We start from the raw sequence: 14,689 nt of genomic DNA, 5'->3' as shown, positions 1-14,689 counted from the left end.
TCCCAGGCCGATCTTAGTGAAGTTGATAAGGGGGTGACTAACAGGGAAGTCAAGCCCGGAGATACGCAAGCTGATGACATTGAAGCAGGGGCTCGAGTTCAGGGGGTGGGACGGGAAAGGACTGCGATGTTATAACATGTGAACATAAGATGTGAAGCCCATATGCGAATGTCCTCAATGTTTGTAGTGTTTGAAGTGTTGTTAATAAACATAATAAAAATAGTTTTTTTTAAAAAAAAACGATATTATTGGGTTTCATAGGGTTTTTAATGATAAACTCAAGAAATTATGATTGCTAAATGTGTTTGTTATGACCCTAAAATGGACAGTCTGTGACCATATAGACAGGGAGGATTATATAGTCTATAGAGAAAGTCCCACGAGCTCCCTTAAAACGAATTTCACCTGGTATGTCTCCTGAGATCCGACTATTTGCTGGTGTTAAATTACGTTCCCACAGTGTTTTATGTCATTTCAATCCAGCATTTTCCCCTATGGGAAGCAACCATGTAACTTCTCAGAATATTTGCTAGTTCAGCCTCTAGCAAGTCAAACAACTGGTCATGGGGCCCATTGCTAAGATCCACCCCTAAAATGATCAAAGCTTTCGAGTCATTACATTGCACAACGGCATCATCAATGTAATGTTCTAACCTTTCCAAGACATCTTGATTATCGGGTTTCTATGGTGCATTAGTACACCCTAGTGGTGTTTGCAGTAACTTGATTGGTCAATCTGCGGGCTATACAAACTGGTATAGCCCGCAGATTGAATAAAGCCCAGAAAAAAGTAAGCACAACTTACCTACAAGGCGGCAGCACCGTTGTAGCGTGTAATTTAATAAATCACGGTGCGGCTGCCGCCGAAACAGATTGACCTGCAGCATACAGTTGATTTCAACATGGCACACGGAACTGAAACAATTGAAGTTCTGTGTGCCGTGTTGCCTTCGAAGCATGCCTGGTCTGCCCGAACCTGCTGCCCACCGGCTTTCAGTTGCAATTATCCCGACTTCTCTGTTTTTGCCAGTGACTCCCTTTTCGACAGGCTAGGAAGGAATCGGTCTCTCCTTTTCTGACCAAAACAGGCTTGGCCTGGAACGAACTCCTTCCATTCACCCTAGACCTGGATGACTGGGCCTGTAGGAGACACTGCTCTTATTTCTCTTTTTATCAACATGTTTAGGTACTATAAAAACGTTGTGTACTTTATCCCCTAAAGTCTCCCTAAATAGCATCCTTCCTTCACATGTAATTTCAAGGCAAAGTCCTTTGAGATCTTTCTTTATGCCAGCTCCTTAAGGAGAAAGTGACAGCTTCCTGAGACAAAAGCACCCCATCAAGGAAGCAAACTTCTTTTCGTTTTGACTTGCCGAAAAGACACGTTGGGATGCAGTAGAATGTAATGAAGGCACGGGAGAAATATAAGTACATCACAGTTAGTAATAAAAGCTACAGCTACATAGTAGATATGGGTAAAAACGCTGTATTAGACAGTTTTGATTTATAAATGATGTGAGTATTTTTGAAATAGACATTTTTCTTTAGGAAACTACTCTTGCCAACCTATAACCCTTTTCAAAATAAATACTTAATGTCTGCAACATTTATGTATCATTTTCCATTTTCTGCTACTTCAATTACACATTTCTCATTTATTGTACTTTAATTAAACACAGAAGGTGTTCTAATAGCTTTATAGACCTGCAGCTCAGGCCCATAGAGCCCGGAACGGCCCTCACTGCAGGTCTATAAAGCTGTATTATATCAGTTATTTCAGCATACAGAGAATCTCTCGCATACTGAGTTTGAACACTTGAACAATATCAGTTTTATGCCAAGAGGTGACTGACAAACACTTATTTAGGGAAATCAAAACACACAGCCCACCCACATGTCTGCCTTGCATACTCTGCTGTGCAAGTTTAAACACAGTTTGATAACTGTCCCTACTTAGAAGAGTTAGATAAAAACGGTTTTTGAAACAGTACAATATCATCATTGGCAATTAGTTCCAAGAAAACCTCATCTGACTCTTTAGCTAAAAGACCTGCTATATTCCCAGCTAAACATTTTTGATTTGTGTCCAAGTTGGCTTCAGGCAGCGATGATTTCCATAAAATTCCCCACCACGATGTACCTTGGTACTATATCTGCTCCCTTATTTATCAGCACCAGCAGCTCAACCCCGCGTCTTCATTTTCCACCTACCAGTCAAAGCAAGAGAACCTCTACTCACATGGTTACTTTGGGTGAATGTTTTTTAATCTGTTACTTTGTACATTTTTTGATGAGTCATCTCACTTTTTAGTGTGACACTTCTGACGAATGCACACCATTTAAATATCAAATGAGATTAGTTTTTTTCAGTATTTGTATTGGAATTATATTATGGTATTATCACCCCGTTTCAAGGGCTGGAGCAGGGGTAGTGGGCCGGCAGCCCAAGTTATAGTCCCCAGGATGTTACCCCTTATTCCAGCCCCTGGAACAAGGTGATAACGCCATTTGCGCCCCAGGTTACCAAAACGCTAGCCCAGGGTTTTAAAAAAAAGGATTTTCATTCACTGAACAGGACCCCGTGCATGTCCCGTTCAATGAATGAAAATCCTTTGCTAAGATGGCCGCATATCAGTCTTTTTCCCGCCCACTTGAGCAGTGCAGCACCGAAATGCTAGGTCATCCTCCTTTGAACAAGAGTACCAACAGCAACCCCCAGACATGGGTTTCGGCTTAGTCGGCCTCATCAGTGAGGTGGAGCTGTGCCTCTCTGAGCACAGTGAGCATGGGGGTCCACGTATGGATAACCCTAGGTAACTTAGCGTGTCCAACCCTAAGTTCCTTAAACATAGAATAAGAGGTATTGGTGCCCCTCTGCTAGAACGAACATGGCCGAATGACCTGTTCATTGGTAAGGTGGCCACTCGAGAGTCTGCAGCCACATTTTAGCTCACTGTATCTTTCACAAAGGAGGCTGTGTTTGTGCCGGTAAAGGGTCTCCCAGACCTTCGTTTCCATATTGTGAGGTACTTGGGGTCTCTTCTTAAGTTACCAGGGTAATCCAGATGTGGAACCCTTGCTCACTGTGCTCAGAGAGGCAAAGCTCCACCTCAATGATGAGACACGAATAAGCCAAAATACGGGTCTGGGGTTGCTGTTGATACGCTTGTTCAGTGGAGATTAGCCTAGCATTTCGGTGCTGGACTGCCTTTGGGTTTGACAAGACTGATATGCATATGGACATTTCTCCTCTGTGAAAAGCACAGTGAGCTAAAGCATAGTTGAGACTCCTGGGAGCCTTCCCCCCAAGAACAGGTCAATGGGTTGTGTTTGTGCCGGTAGAGGGACTCCCAGGCCTTCTTTTACATATCATGTAAAGTAAGCCTAACAACTCCTTCCGAAACCGACCACCTCTTCCTTTGTAGCTTGATTTATTTTTCTCGCAACTGGGCTATACATTGTAATAGTTGGCGCTACCTCAGAAAAGGTGGTCTGCTAAGCTCCATGCCAAAGCATAGTGACACATGTGCCCTGCTGCATTGCCATAGAGCAGTTTCAAAGGTCACAGGTGCCAGTTTGACAGCTGCAGTGACAGAAGAGTCACTGCAGTACAGACAATACATTTAAAATATTCACCTCTGTATCAAAAGCACAAAAATATTATGAACTATTATCCTGGTGGCAGTTTGTTTAATCTTTAAACGCAAACCATCCCTGAGTTTTGGGGTATGGTGGCTGGTAGTTAATATAATTGTTAAAGCCACATCTGAACTGTATCATACACATGTCAACCCTGTGATACTAGGCCAGCCATGGATACACACCGTGGGTTCTGCCTCAACTGGCTGTCACTACTGCAACCAGAATGACAATAGCCAGTGAAAACTGGCTTTTATCCTTTGAGAGGGTGAGTAACACCTCTATACAGATGAGAATGCTCTCAGCAGGGACTGGATGGAGAGCAGTCTTCATATGGCACACCCTAAACAAAAGAGCCAGGCACACACCAGAGTGTTGCATAGGGCCTTGGAAACATTGGGCTTTAGTGTAGCCAGATGGAGCTCAGCATGGTTGGGGAAGGATTCCCCCATCTTCCTTCTCTCTGGACTTATCTCGGCTTCCAGCCTTCTCCACTTCCTGTATCACAAAGCACTTTCCATATGATGCAATAAGGCAAAGACCGCTTGTTACCAACAGGGATTAGGCCCCTTAAAGCAGGCTTGCTTTTACCCAATCCCCTGTTGACCATAGCCTTTAAAAGGAAGGGGTCTTCCCACTGCTTTGCTTCACATTTGGACCATGAAGGACCTACAAAAGAATTCATTTGGACCAATTTTGGAAGAGTTGATCTTTCCACAGCCCTCAGCCACTGATGGGAACAAGTGCTCAAAAGTGGATGCAAGCTCTGCTCCCTACCCACTCCCGTGGCAGTTTGAGGATGAACTGCTTCTGGAGCAAGATCTGCCTCTCTGTCAGCTGCACTGATATCCAGGACCTCACTGGAGATGACGGACCCCTGCCAGCCTACTCTGAGTTGGGTGAATGAGTAGAGGGCTCATCTTGCCCCTGGGCCCTTGGATTGGAACTCACAGCATCTTATCCTAAGAGCCAGAACAGCCATGATCCTCATTTTTCTTTACCTCAAACCAATCAAACTGTATTTGAGACGTGTTCACCACATTTGAATCAACAGGGCCCACGGTGCTGCCTTTGAGCTTCAAACCACAGTATGCTGCTGCACCACACCAGCTTATGCATATTTGGCTATGCGTAACTAAGAAAGTCGCAGCTGCAAAAGCCTTTGAAATGCAGTGTCTCGATCAAGTCCCTTGAACCACCAATATCTTCACCTTCAGCCCAAAATCCAACATCCAACTTTACCCTTTTTGCCCCACTGACCCACATCATCAGAATACGGCATCAAACTACAGTGAGCCTCACTTTGAACCCGACTCAATGTCTGCCCCGTCTGATTCTCGACAACTCTTCGCATCGGAACCTGATTCGAACTACTCGCACAAGAATAAGAAGCCTGGTTTGAGGCTGTCAAACCACCAAGAACTAGAGACTGATTAAGCTCCTTTTGCACCTGTTTCCCCAAGAAGCGTATCCTTTTTAGACATTGTGGTGATCTATTTCCTTTTTCCCCCCTGCTAAGTACCCCAAGAGTTGCATCATTACATTCTGCATTTCTCTGTCTTCCCTTACCCAGGTGGGTTTTTAATAGTTCTTTTTTAGCATAGTTTTCATTGTATATTGATGTGTTTAATTAAAGTGTGTATATGTCTTGATAGAATGTTCAATCAATGTTCTGTTATTTTGAACGCTGGTACTATTGCTGTTTGGGCTGGTACTGGTTCACATTCACACCCTTCTAAAGAGTATAGGCTGATCTCGGCCCACAGTTAAAAATGGCAATTAATTCCTTTTGTGACAGACAGTTTGAGTAGTACCCAAGCAGAGGTTTTTTGATAAAATGTGATGCAAATTGTGCATTTTAAAGAATATTTATTCAGCAACGCTGGTCAAAACTACTAGCCGCATGGTGAAGTAACTTATCAAACTGGCACACATTGGCCAATAAAAGTGGCCCACTGGGTCCCAAAATGGTCCTCATTACAGGTTTGGTTGTAATTCAGTGTTAAATCTGCCGATTTACTGCCAAAATTGTTCACTGTACCACCACTCATGTAAACCGTAACAATTCATTGACTGCCGGACCAAAAAGTAGGAGCACAATACAGAGTACATTCTATACAGGACCATGTGGTGGAGGGCATATGCTGCTTGATAACTAATATTTGCATACAATGAGAATATAGGGCACTATCAAGCCCCAACACCAGGTCACCAGCCTTGTCCAATCAAAGAGGGCATTAACATTTCTGAAAACATGTGAGTTATAACTGATATTTGGAAAACCTGACAACCCGAATGCTTGAGAAACATTTGAGCAACATTCCTACTTATTATTAAGCTCCATGAAAACCAAAGAAGCTCCAACTCTCCGGAAAACTGAGGCCTTTAGTTTGGGAAATGCAGAAATCCCAGACATAGATCATTATGTGGTCTTGGGGTGGTTTGTTTCAGAATAGTAGTGACTGGGACCGAGACCTTGAGACACTGAGCTGGAGAGAGAAAGACACAGGGGGCCTCATCACGACTTTGGCGGTAACCCTTAAATCCGGCGGTAGCGCTATTACCGCCGGATTTAAGGGTCCGCCAAAGCAGGACTTCTGAGCTGGGGGGAAATCCGCCGAAAATTTGCGCTATTACCGCCAGCGGGAAATCCGCCGGCGGTATTAGTGCAAATTTTCCCCATTGAGCCCAATGGGGAATGGGGAATGGGGATTGACATTACCGCCGAACTTGTGATCTGGCGCTATTAGCGCCGGGGAGTTCGGTGGTAGGGCTAATACCGTCCGCGCTAATATCGTTACCGTTACCGCCCAAGTCGTGATGAGGCCCGGGTGTGGATTAAGAAATATGGAATGGCACTGACACTGACGCTCTGGCACTGGCTGAAACACTGACTCTGACACACTGACATTGGCTCTGACACTAGCACCAAGACACTGACACCATGAGACACTGAGACTGAGACACTGACTAGAAACAAAGACTAAGGCACTGGCTGAACAACTGACCCTGAGACACTGATATTAAGACTCTGACGCTCAGACACTTAGGTTGAAACTAATTCACTGACTTAAACACAGACACATGGACACTGAGGCATTAATACTGAGATGCTAAGTAAACACTGACACTGAGATAGACTGTCTGACGGAAAACGGGGGGCTTGAAACGTTTTAATGAACTCCTCAGAGACCGTACTGCCTTTATTATGATAGATGAGTCTGTGCTTACTGCCATGTTTGACAGTGCCTTATTGCCATTTCTCTGCAAGTCCTATGTTCTAATGTGCATGTCTTAACCACAAAGTCTTTACCGCTTACTGCCTGACAATGCATGCTTCCATTATTCTCACCTATGATATGTTTCCCATTAAGCGTGTTTTAGTGAGATGCAGGTGCTTTAGCAGATGGAAGTAGTTGCCAGTAACCGAGTCGGTATGCCCCAAACCATGTGAGAACCGAAGAAGTAACTTGCTCTGCAAGAAATGTATTCTGTCATAATGTATCAACAACAAAAAAAGAGATGATGGCTGGAAGGTTTAGAATTAATCTTATCCTCTGGCATCACTCTAAAAAGACCATATGCAAATCTGCCTTGGTCCCAATCCAACAGGGGCTGTCCAGCTGGAACAGCTTGGTCATGTCCCTTCTACACAAGACCACACGCATCATCAGACATGTGTCAGCCTTGTTGGGCCTCATCAGTGAGGAGTAGCTTCGGTGTCTAGGCCCAGCAGGCAAGGGACACAGTCTGGGCATACCCGTTCCACTTGGGGTGACTATAGAAAAACAAAAGAGGTGATGGCTGGAAGGTTTAGAATTAATCTTAACCTCTGGCATCGTTCATCGCCTGCCAAGCCATTACAGAGAGGGGAAAGATCATATGATATGATATGATTGTTTATTTATACAGCGTCTATGCACAATGGGCCTCATTATGAGGTTGGAGGTAGTCATGGCGGTATTAGCACCATGACTACCTCCAATACCGGTACCGTGTCCGGTCCCATTCAATGGGGACTTACCGGTCTATTCCGACCTTTGCGGGACTGGTAAATCCCCACTGAAAAAGCCATTCCCCATTCCCATTTCAGCCCCATAGGGCTCAATGGGAAGGTGCTAATAACGGTACCGCAAATTGCGGTACCGTTATTAGCTCTGAAGTCCCTTAACGGGTCCCTTCCATAATGCCTGGTAAAACCAGGCGTTAAGGAAGGGACACGCTAAGGGACCTCGTATTAGGGCGGTAAGGAATTACTGGCACCGGTGCCGGTAATCCCTTACTGCCCACCTTGTAATGAGGCCCAATGTGTTTCAAAGCGCTTCAAGGCAAGGGAGGGAACAAGGGAAAACACAATGACATTCTTGCAGACCATGAACAGGAAGGATGTGAAATTAACTATCATACTCCCCCTGACGACATTTCAGATAGTGCAAGAGCTAAGACATAGATAGGAAAGGGAGGGGAGAGTGGGAAGGAAATGGAAACAGACAGGCGACTACCGTACTAGGCCTGATGACATTTCTGGTAGAGCCAGAGAAAAACAAAAGGTGAGGGAGAGGGGTGCAGAAAGTGAGGGGAGGAACAAAACAAGCGACTAGAGTGCTAGGCCTGATGATATTTCAGATAGTGCTGGAGGAGGGGTTAAAAGTAAGGGGACGGGGAGGAGACAGATGAGGTTGCTATCATACTAGGTCCAGGGACAATTCTGATAGAGTAAGTGCATATAAGAAAGTAAGGGGAGGAGGGGAGGAGATAGGAAAATGGAGACAGGGAGATGAGGAGAGAACAGAGAGTAAGCAATCAAAAGAGTGGAGACGCAAGAGGGGAGAGCGAATACAATTGCAGAAGTCAGTAGTAACATATAATGTTGCAAGCCAGGATACAAGATGAAGATGGGAACAGTATGATTCAGGGCCACCATGAGTACAAGATGCAAAGGAAGTCCAGCATGACAGTTGAGAAAGGGTGACGCACCGTAAATCAATGAAGTCCATAAAGGTCCAATCCAGCATTGGCCACAAGACGCTGATGGTGAAACTAGAATGTTTCAGGACAGACTCCTGCGGAAGTAGGCTGGAGGTGGGGAGCAGGGTAGAAGAATCAAGCAAAACAGGCAACACCTGTTTGTGGGAAGGGGGGGCACAAGGGATCATCATGGGGTGGCCAGAGGGGTGGGGATGGCCTGTGGGGACAGAGGGATTAAACACATGTTGGTGCATGCTTACCTGCTGTCCGAGCAGGGGTTCAGGAACTGGATCCTCCTGGTCCGAACAGGTCCAAACAGGAATTGCCCTTTTCTCTGTCTGCCCTTTGCTTTGGAGGCCCAGGCAAGAGACGCCCTTGAAGAGTTAAGAGCAGGAAGGAAGGGACAGGGCTAAGATGGTGGGTGGTGCTTAGGCCAGGTGACCTAGATCCACTTGCACCTGCTCCCCATCTGCAAAGGAAAAGACGCTGTAGGGCTCCTTAAGTAGGGTAAAAGAGCAGCAACTAGGAAGGCACCAGGTGGACGGGGCTTGCTAAGTGGGGAAAAGAGCGGCAGCCAGGAAGGCATCAGGAGGGCAGGACTTGCTAAGTGGGGAAAAAGAGCGGCAGCCAGGAAGGCACCAGGTAGGTGGGGCTTAGGCCAGGTGACCTGAATCCACTTGCACCTGCTCCCCAACTGCAAAGGAAAAGAGGCTGGAGGGCTCCTTAAGTAGGGAAAAAGAGCAGCAATCAGGAAGCACCAGGTGGGCCGGGCTTGGTAAGTGGGGAAAAAGAGCGGCAGCCAGGAAGGCACCAGGTTGGCAGGACTTATGCCAGGTGACCTGGATCCACTTGCACCTGCTCCCCATCTGCAAAGGAAAAGAGGCGGGAGGGCTCCTTAAGTAGGGAAAAAGAGAGGCAACCAGGAAGGCACCAGGTGGGCGGGGCTTACTAATTGGGGAAAAAGAGCAGCGGCCAGGAAGGCACCAGGTCAGCGGGTCTTAGGCCAGATGACCTGGATCCACTTGCACCTGCTACCCATCTGCAAAGGAAAAGAGGATGGAGGGCTCCTTAAGTAGGGAAAAAGAGCAGCAATCAGGAAGCACCAGGTGGGGGGGGCTTGCTAAGTAGGGAAAAAGAGCAGCAGCCAGGAAGGCACCAGGTGGGCGGGGCTTAGGCCAGGTGACCTAGATCCACTTGCACCTGCTTCCCATCTGCAAAGGAAAAAAGGCTGGAGGGCTCCTTAAGTAGGGAAAAAGAGTGGCAACCAGGACGGCACCAGGTGGGAGGGGATTAGGCCAGGTGTCCAGGATCCACTTGCACCTGCTCCCCATCTGCAAAGGAAAAGAGACTGGAGGGCTGCTTAAGTAGAGGAAAAGAGTGACAACCAGGAAGGCACCAGGTGGGCGGGGCTTGCTAAGTGGGGGAAAAGAGCAGCATCCAGGAAGGCACCAGGTGGGCGGGGCGCAGGCCAGGTGACCTAGATCCACTTTCACCTGCTCCCCATCTGCCTGCAAATTAGGCTTGTTCCCACCCCAAAAGGGGCAGTCCAGCCCAAACTGCTTGGTCAATTCCCTTCTGCATGAGACCAAAATCTTCTTCAGAAGTGTGTTTAATATGTCCTCCTCAGACTGCCCAGTTATGCCTTCGCAAGGGTGAGAACGTAGCCTCTGCCTAAGACTTGTCTGCTGAGACTGTGAGCATTCCCCTTGAACATTGTTGCTTGATGATCTCATGCCATGTCTGAAACCTCCCTTTCTATTGAAATGCATGTGTGCTCTCCTGCATGAAACCGTTGTGCCTTGAGGGAGGTGGGGTTGCTGTGCAGAGTCTCGTTTTGTCGCTGGGTTGCTGATGTCCTGTGTATGCTAGCTTTGCTCACTGCCATTAAAAACATTCACTAATCCACCTGAATAGTCTGTGGTTGATTTTCCATTGCAACTGCAGCCTGATACTGACTGTGACGCTGGTTCTGACTAAAGAGCTGATACACTGACACACATTTAGTAAAACGCCGTCCTGTTGTCTTAAACGTGGGAAAACACAAAAAATGGTACTCCCCAGCCAATACACATCATGAGCATTGTACGATGCCAAATGAACCAAGTATTATTATAACTCAGCCCCCCTTCTCTTCTCTCCTTATCTATAGCATTGTTTGGCCACCACAACATTTGCCAAAACTAGAAGGGAATATTTGTCTATCGGATATTGGAGTTTTCCTTGTATAGCATTAAGTAATTCATATGGCTTTAAAGTATGTAAGAGTCACAGAATCAGATGAATGGCTAAATGTCTAGCTTTGTGGCAATCGGTACTAATACTATTGTTTGGTTGACTACAGGATTCTCAATCACTAAGGTAACAGCCTATGATACAGACAGTGGATTGAATGCAGAGCTGAGCTACAGAATCGAAAGCGGAGCGCAGGACCGATTCCTCATTAATCCCGGCTCTGGAATCATCCGGGTTGCCAACGTCACAGTGGACAGAGAGGAGCAGGATGCCTACCGGCTAATAGTCTGGGCCACAGATCGCGGTACCACTCCTCTGACTGGCAGCACTACAGTCAATATCCTAATCGATGATGTCAATGATTGCCGACCAGAGTTCCTCACACCCTTCCAAACAGTGAGCGTGCTGGAATCGGCCGAGGTAGGCACCGTCATTGCCACGCTCACAGCAATAGATCGGGACCTCAACCCCCGACTGGAGTATTACATCATCGAAATTTTGGCAAAGGATGACTTCAGGGCCCTTGTGCCTAACCAGCAAGGAGCTTTCTCTGTTGATTTTAAAACAGGTATAGTAATATAACCCTCTGTTTGCTACTACGTCTTCCCAAAGTTTCCTCAAATTCTGTTTTCTCTCTCCTCCATTCTCATTAATTGCTCTTTCCTACCACGCTCTGAGACCTGAGTCTCTTTTCTTCTGTCTCCCTTACCACTAACATTTCTCTCCTTAATATTCTCTTTTTTGTTGTAATTTCTCTCCCTTAATTCCTTCATGATGAATCCAATGACCCCTAAACACGATTTCCTCGGCTGCCTTTTGACAGGTTTTCACTACTAACCAGATGAATCTTTTCTCTCCTCCTATGGCTATCACTCCTGAAGGTTTGACGTGTTTTCTCTGTACACTTCAATCTGTCTTCTGTCTGCATCACACATCGTCTTCCTTCATCATCGCTTTCATTTTTACTGTTACCTTCACCATCATCATCATCATCATCGTTGATGGCTTCACCACTCCCTATGTCGCGCTGCCCTGAGGGGTGAGGCATAGTCCTTTGGTGGTTGTTGCCTAGCCTTAGCAGACTGAATATGTGGGGTGGATACACAGTGGTGTGGGGAGGATGGGAAGCTCGGATTTTACTGAACAATGTGGATGCTGATGTTAATTCTCTGATTAAGAGGTAATGGTGTCGACCCAGTTAGTTCTGCTCTTGGTATCGTATATCTTTCCAGCTGACTTAACAGAGACTGAAATCTTTTCTTTTGTCATAAATTGTCTTTTTTACTATTTTTATATTTCTTAATACGTGCTTGCTTTTTTAGTTGAAGTTACACCAAGCCTGCTGCAATACACTCAATTAGCACACTGTCTACAGAAGAGCTTAAATCCACATTAAATTAATCACCTTGTACTGCAACTCCATAAAGCAATGGAAATAGCGTACCCATTGCAAAGTACTCTCACACTTATCAGAGCTCCTGAATTGGAAATTTGTCATATGCATCATGGCCACTCTGGGTGCTGCGTCAGAGACCAATCACTGCCCTGCTTAGTCCTACGTGATCAGGGTTTGAGCACGCAAGGTAGCGTGCGAGACCGATCTGACACAGATTTCATAAACTAGGGCAGGCTTCCAAAACCAACATACTCTGAACACACTTCAGCCATCTTTGTCATGAAAGCTGCACACTAACCATTACAAAAACCACAGATGCTTAATAAGGAGACTTACTACTGCTTACCTGCTTTATGTGTGCAAACTAATCTCGCTCACAGATATGAAACAGTTCAACACACTGCAGGGAGAAGGCTGCTTTCGGAAATAATTGTCTCATTCTCAAACTTTGGTAAAATGCTGCTGGTTATGAAATGAACCATACATCTTGCAAATGCTGGCAAGATGTGGTGGGAGAACAAAAAGCAGCTGAAGATGTGCATACCGTCTAAAAACAGATGCGTTCAATTTTGACATGCATAACTACACACAGGATGCGGACAACTTTCCTTCCAGAATGGAGGCAAAGATAGATAAGACAAATTAAAGGGGCAGCGAACATTTTTTTAAATAAGGTAAATGTTATTCTTATGTAATGTAATGTGGACTGTATACATACGATGAAAGGGTTTTTAAATAGATTTTTAAAAATGACCGCACGTATTAAATCCTAATTTGAAATCCGATTAAGTCTTTTGCAAAAAGCCTGTTCGGTTTTATACAGGAAGCCCTTGAAAATATATGTTTTCTGTAGAGCAAAAACAATAATACAACTTTCACAGTCCAAGTTCCTCTTCCGAATGATCTGATTTCTTTTGTGCTCAGGGCCAGGTACAAAGTGGTTAGATCACGTGCAGCCGACCTGGGCTGTCTTTAGTCTTGCATAATTCTGTTGGAAATCCTTGCTTCTGTCACAGAACACAGGACTGGCAGGTATCTACACTCTCCCCAACTATCTAAGAGTACAATGATACAATGAAGTGAAGCTGGAGGGAGATCTGTACTTGGCTAAGCATACACTACCACTAAAAACCGAACTGCATCTTAGACGTGTACTGGGATGCTCCACCGAGATCCCAAGTAGACAGTGGTCACAAAAAGGGAGATAGAATGAGATGGCCATTTCACCAGGAAATGTATTTGATGACGTCTGCTCTTTTGCCTTGCAGGGGCAGTGATGGTGAAATCTACCTTGAACCGGGAGATAGTCGCCACATACGAAGTGTCAGTCGCTGTGTATGACAATGCCAGTGAAGTTGTGGATCGTACCGTTAGTGTGCCCAATGGTAAGTGCTGTACATTCTGACCCTCAACTAACACAGACCCGTGCTGCTGGAGATAGGGGCCAGGATTGACTCATCGGGCTGGCTTTCTTGTTCCTCTATTGGTATAAGGTGGAGCTGAAAGCTCCTGGAATGGGAACGTGCAAAACGTCATGGGGCAATGTTACATATCCAAACGGCAGAAGTAGAATATTGTTTTAATCATCACAAGGTGTGGTTTTTTGCAGAATATGCTCTTTAAGTCGTTTTCCCACTTATTAGAATATTTTCAAAATTAAAGATGGAGTGCAATTCATGCAAAGGATGGTCATTGCTTTAGGTCTACAATCAAAGTGATGTGAACTGAAAGTATAGACAAACGACATGCGTGAAACTTTAGGCGGAAGATAATCATTCTGAATATGTGATCCATTTCAAATGTAGAGACTGTCGACGTCATTGGCATAACAAGAGTACTGATACACTGAGAGCCTTGGCCCCTCTTTAGAAACAGTGCGAAATCTTAGCCAAGTACGAAGAGTTACAATAAACAGCCAAATGGTGCGAAAATCTGGAACTCCTATCTATTTACACTCTCAATAACTACACCTTCCGTTTAGAAACATGTCTGCTTGCCTCAGGCTTTTTCAATATCACTATTTTAAATAGGGGTGTACATTCAAACAATGCATTGGAATTGGCTTGACTTTGCACACCCTGCATCCAAGTGGGTGAATGTCAGTCCCAAGCACTTCACCCGTGTGCGTGCTCTGGGCAAATACATATGTGAGTGCCAGACACACAGTTATATACATGGAGTACCCGGCAGTGTGCCCCTTCTCCTTCGTGCAAGTCCCCTTTGTGAATTAGGGGATTGGTATGCAAACAGGCATACTGCTCCCACTTCTTTCAAGTGAATTAAGCCCTTACTGTTCACATTGATAAAAGGGTTATGTTCTGGACATTTTTTATCATTCTAATTGTTTGCTTTATTTTGTACATATAATTGTGCTGCAAGTGAGAGTAGTACATTTTCGACAAAGCTCACAGGACAGTCACCAAAGTAGTGTGGATCAAAATTCAGTCTTCGGGC

The 14,689-nt window shown here is 45.4% G+C and overlaps 1 protein-coding gene across 3 annotated transcripts in view; it reads left to right on the top strand.

Annotated features, from left to right (window-relative positions):
- The window catches only part of CDH23 (cadherin related 23), a 3,939,560-nt gene that overhangs the window by 3,526,107 nt on the left and 398,764 nt on the right, over positions 1-14,689 (top strand). For 2 of the 3 annotated variants that reach the window (XM_069610726.1, XM_069610724.1), the window contains 2 exons: positions 10,949-11,407; positions 13,504-13,620. In XM_069610726.1, coding sequence (XP_069466827.1) covers positions 10,949-11,407; positions 13,504-13,620 — 576 coding nt within the window. The remainder of the gene's footprint in view (positions 1-10,948; positions 11,408-13,503; positions 13,621-14,689) is intronic. The other variant, XM_069610725.1, reaches the window with a different exon arrangement.

This window comes from Ambystoma mexicanum, chromosome 8 (assembly GCF_040938575.1).
Source record: "Ambystoma mexicanum isolate Mex_15411 chromosome 8, UKY_AmexF1_1, whole genome shotgun sequence".
Classification (NCBI taxonomy): Eukaryota; Metazoa; Chordata; class Amphibia; order Caudata; family Ambystomatidae; genus Ambystoma; species Ambystoma mexicanum.
This window is presented reverse-complemented; position numbering and strand designations above follow the sequence as displayed.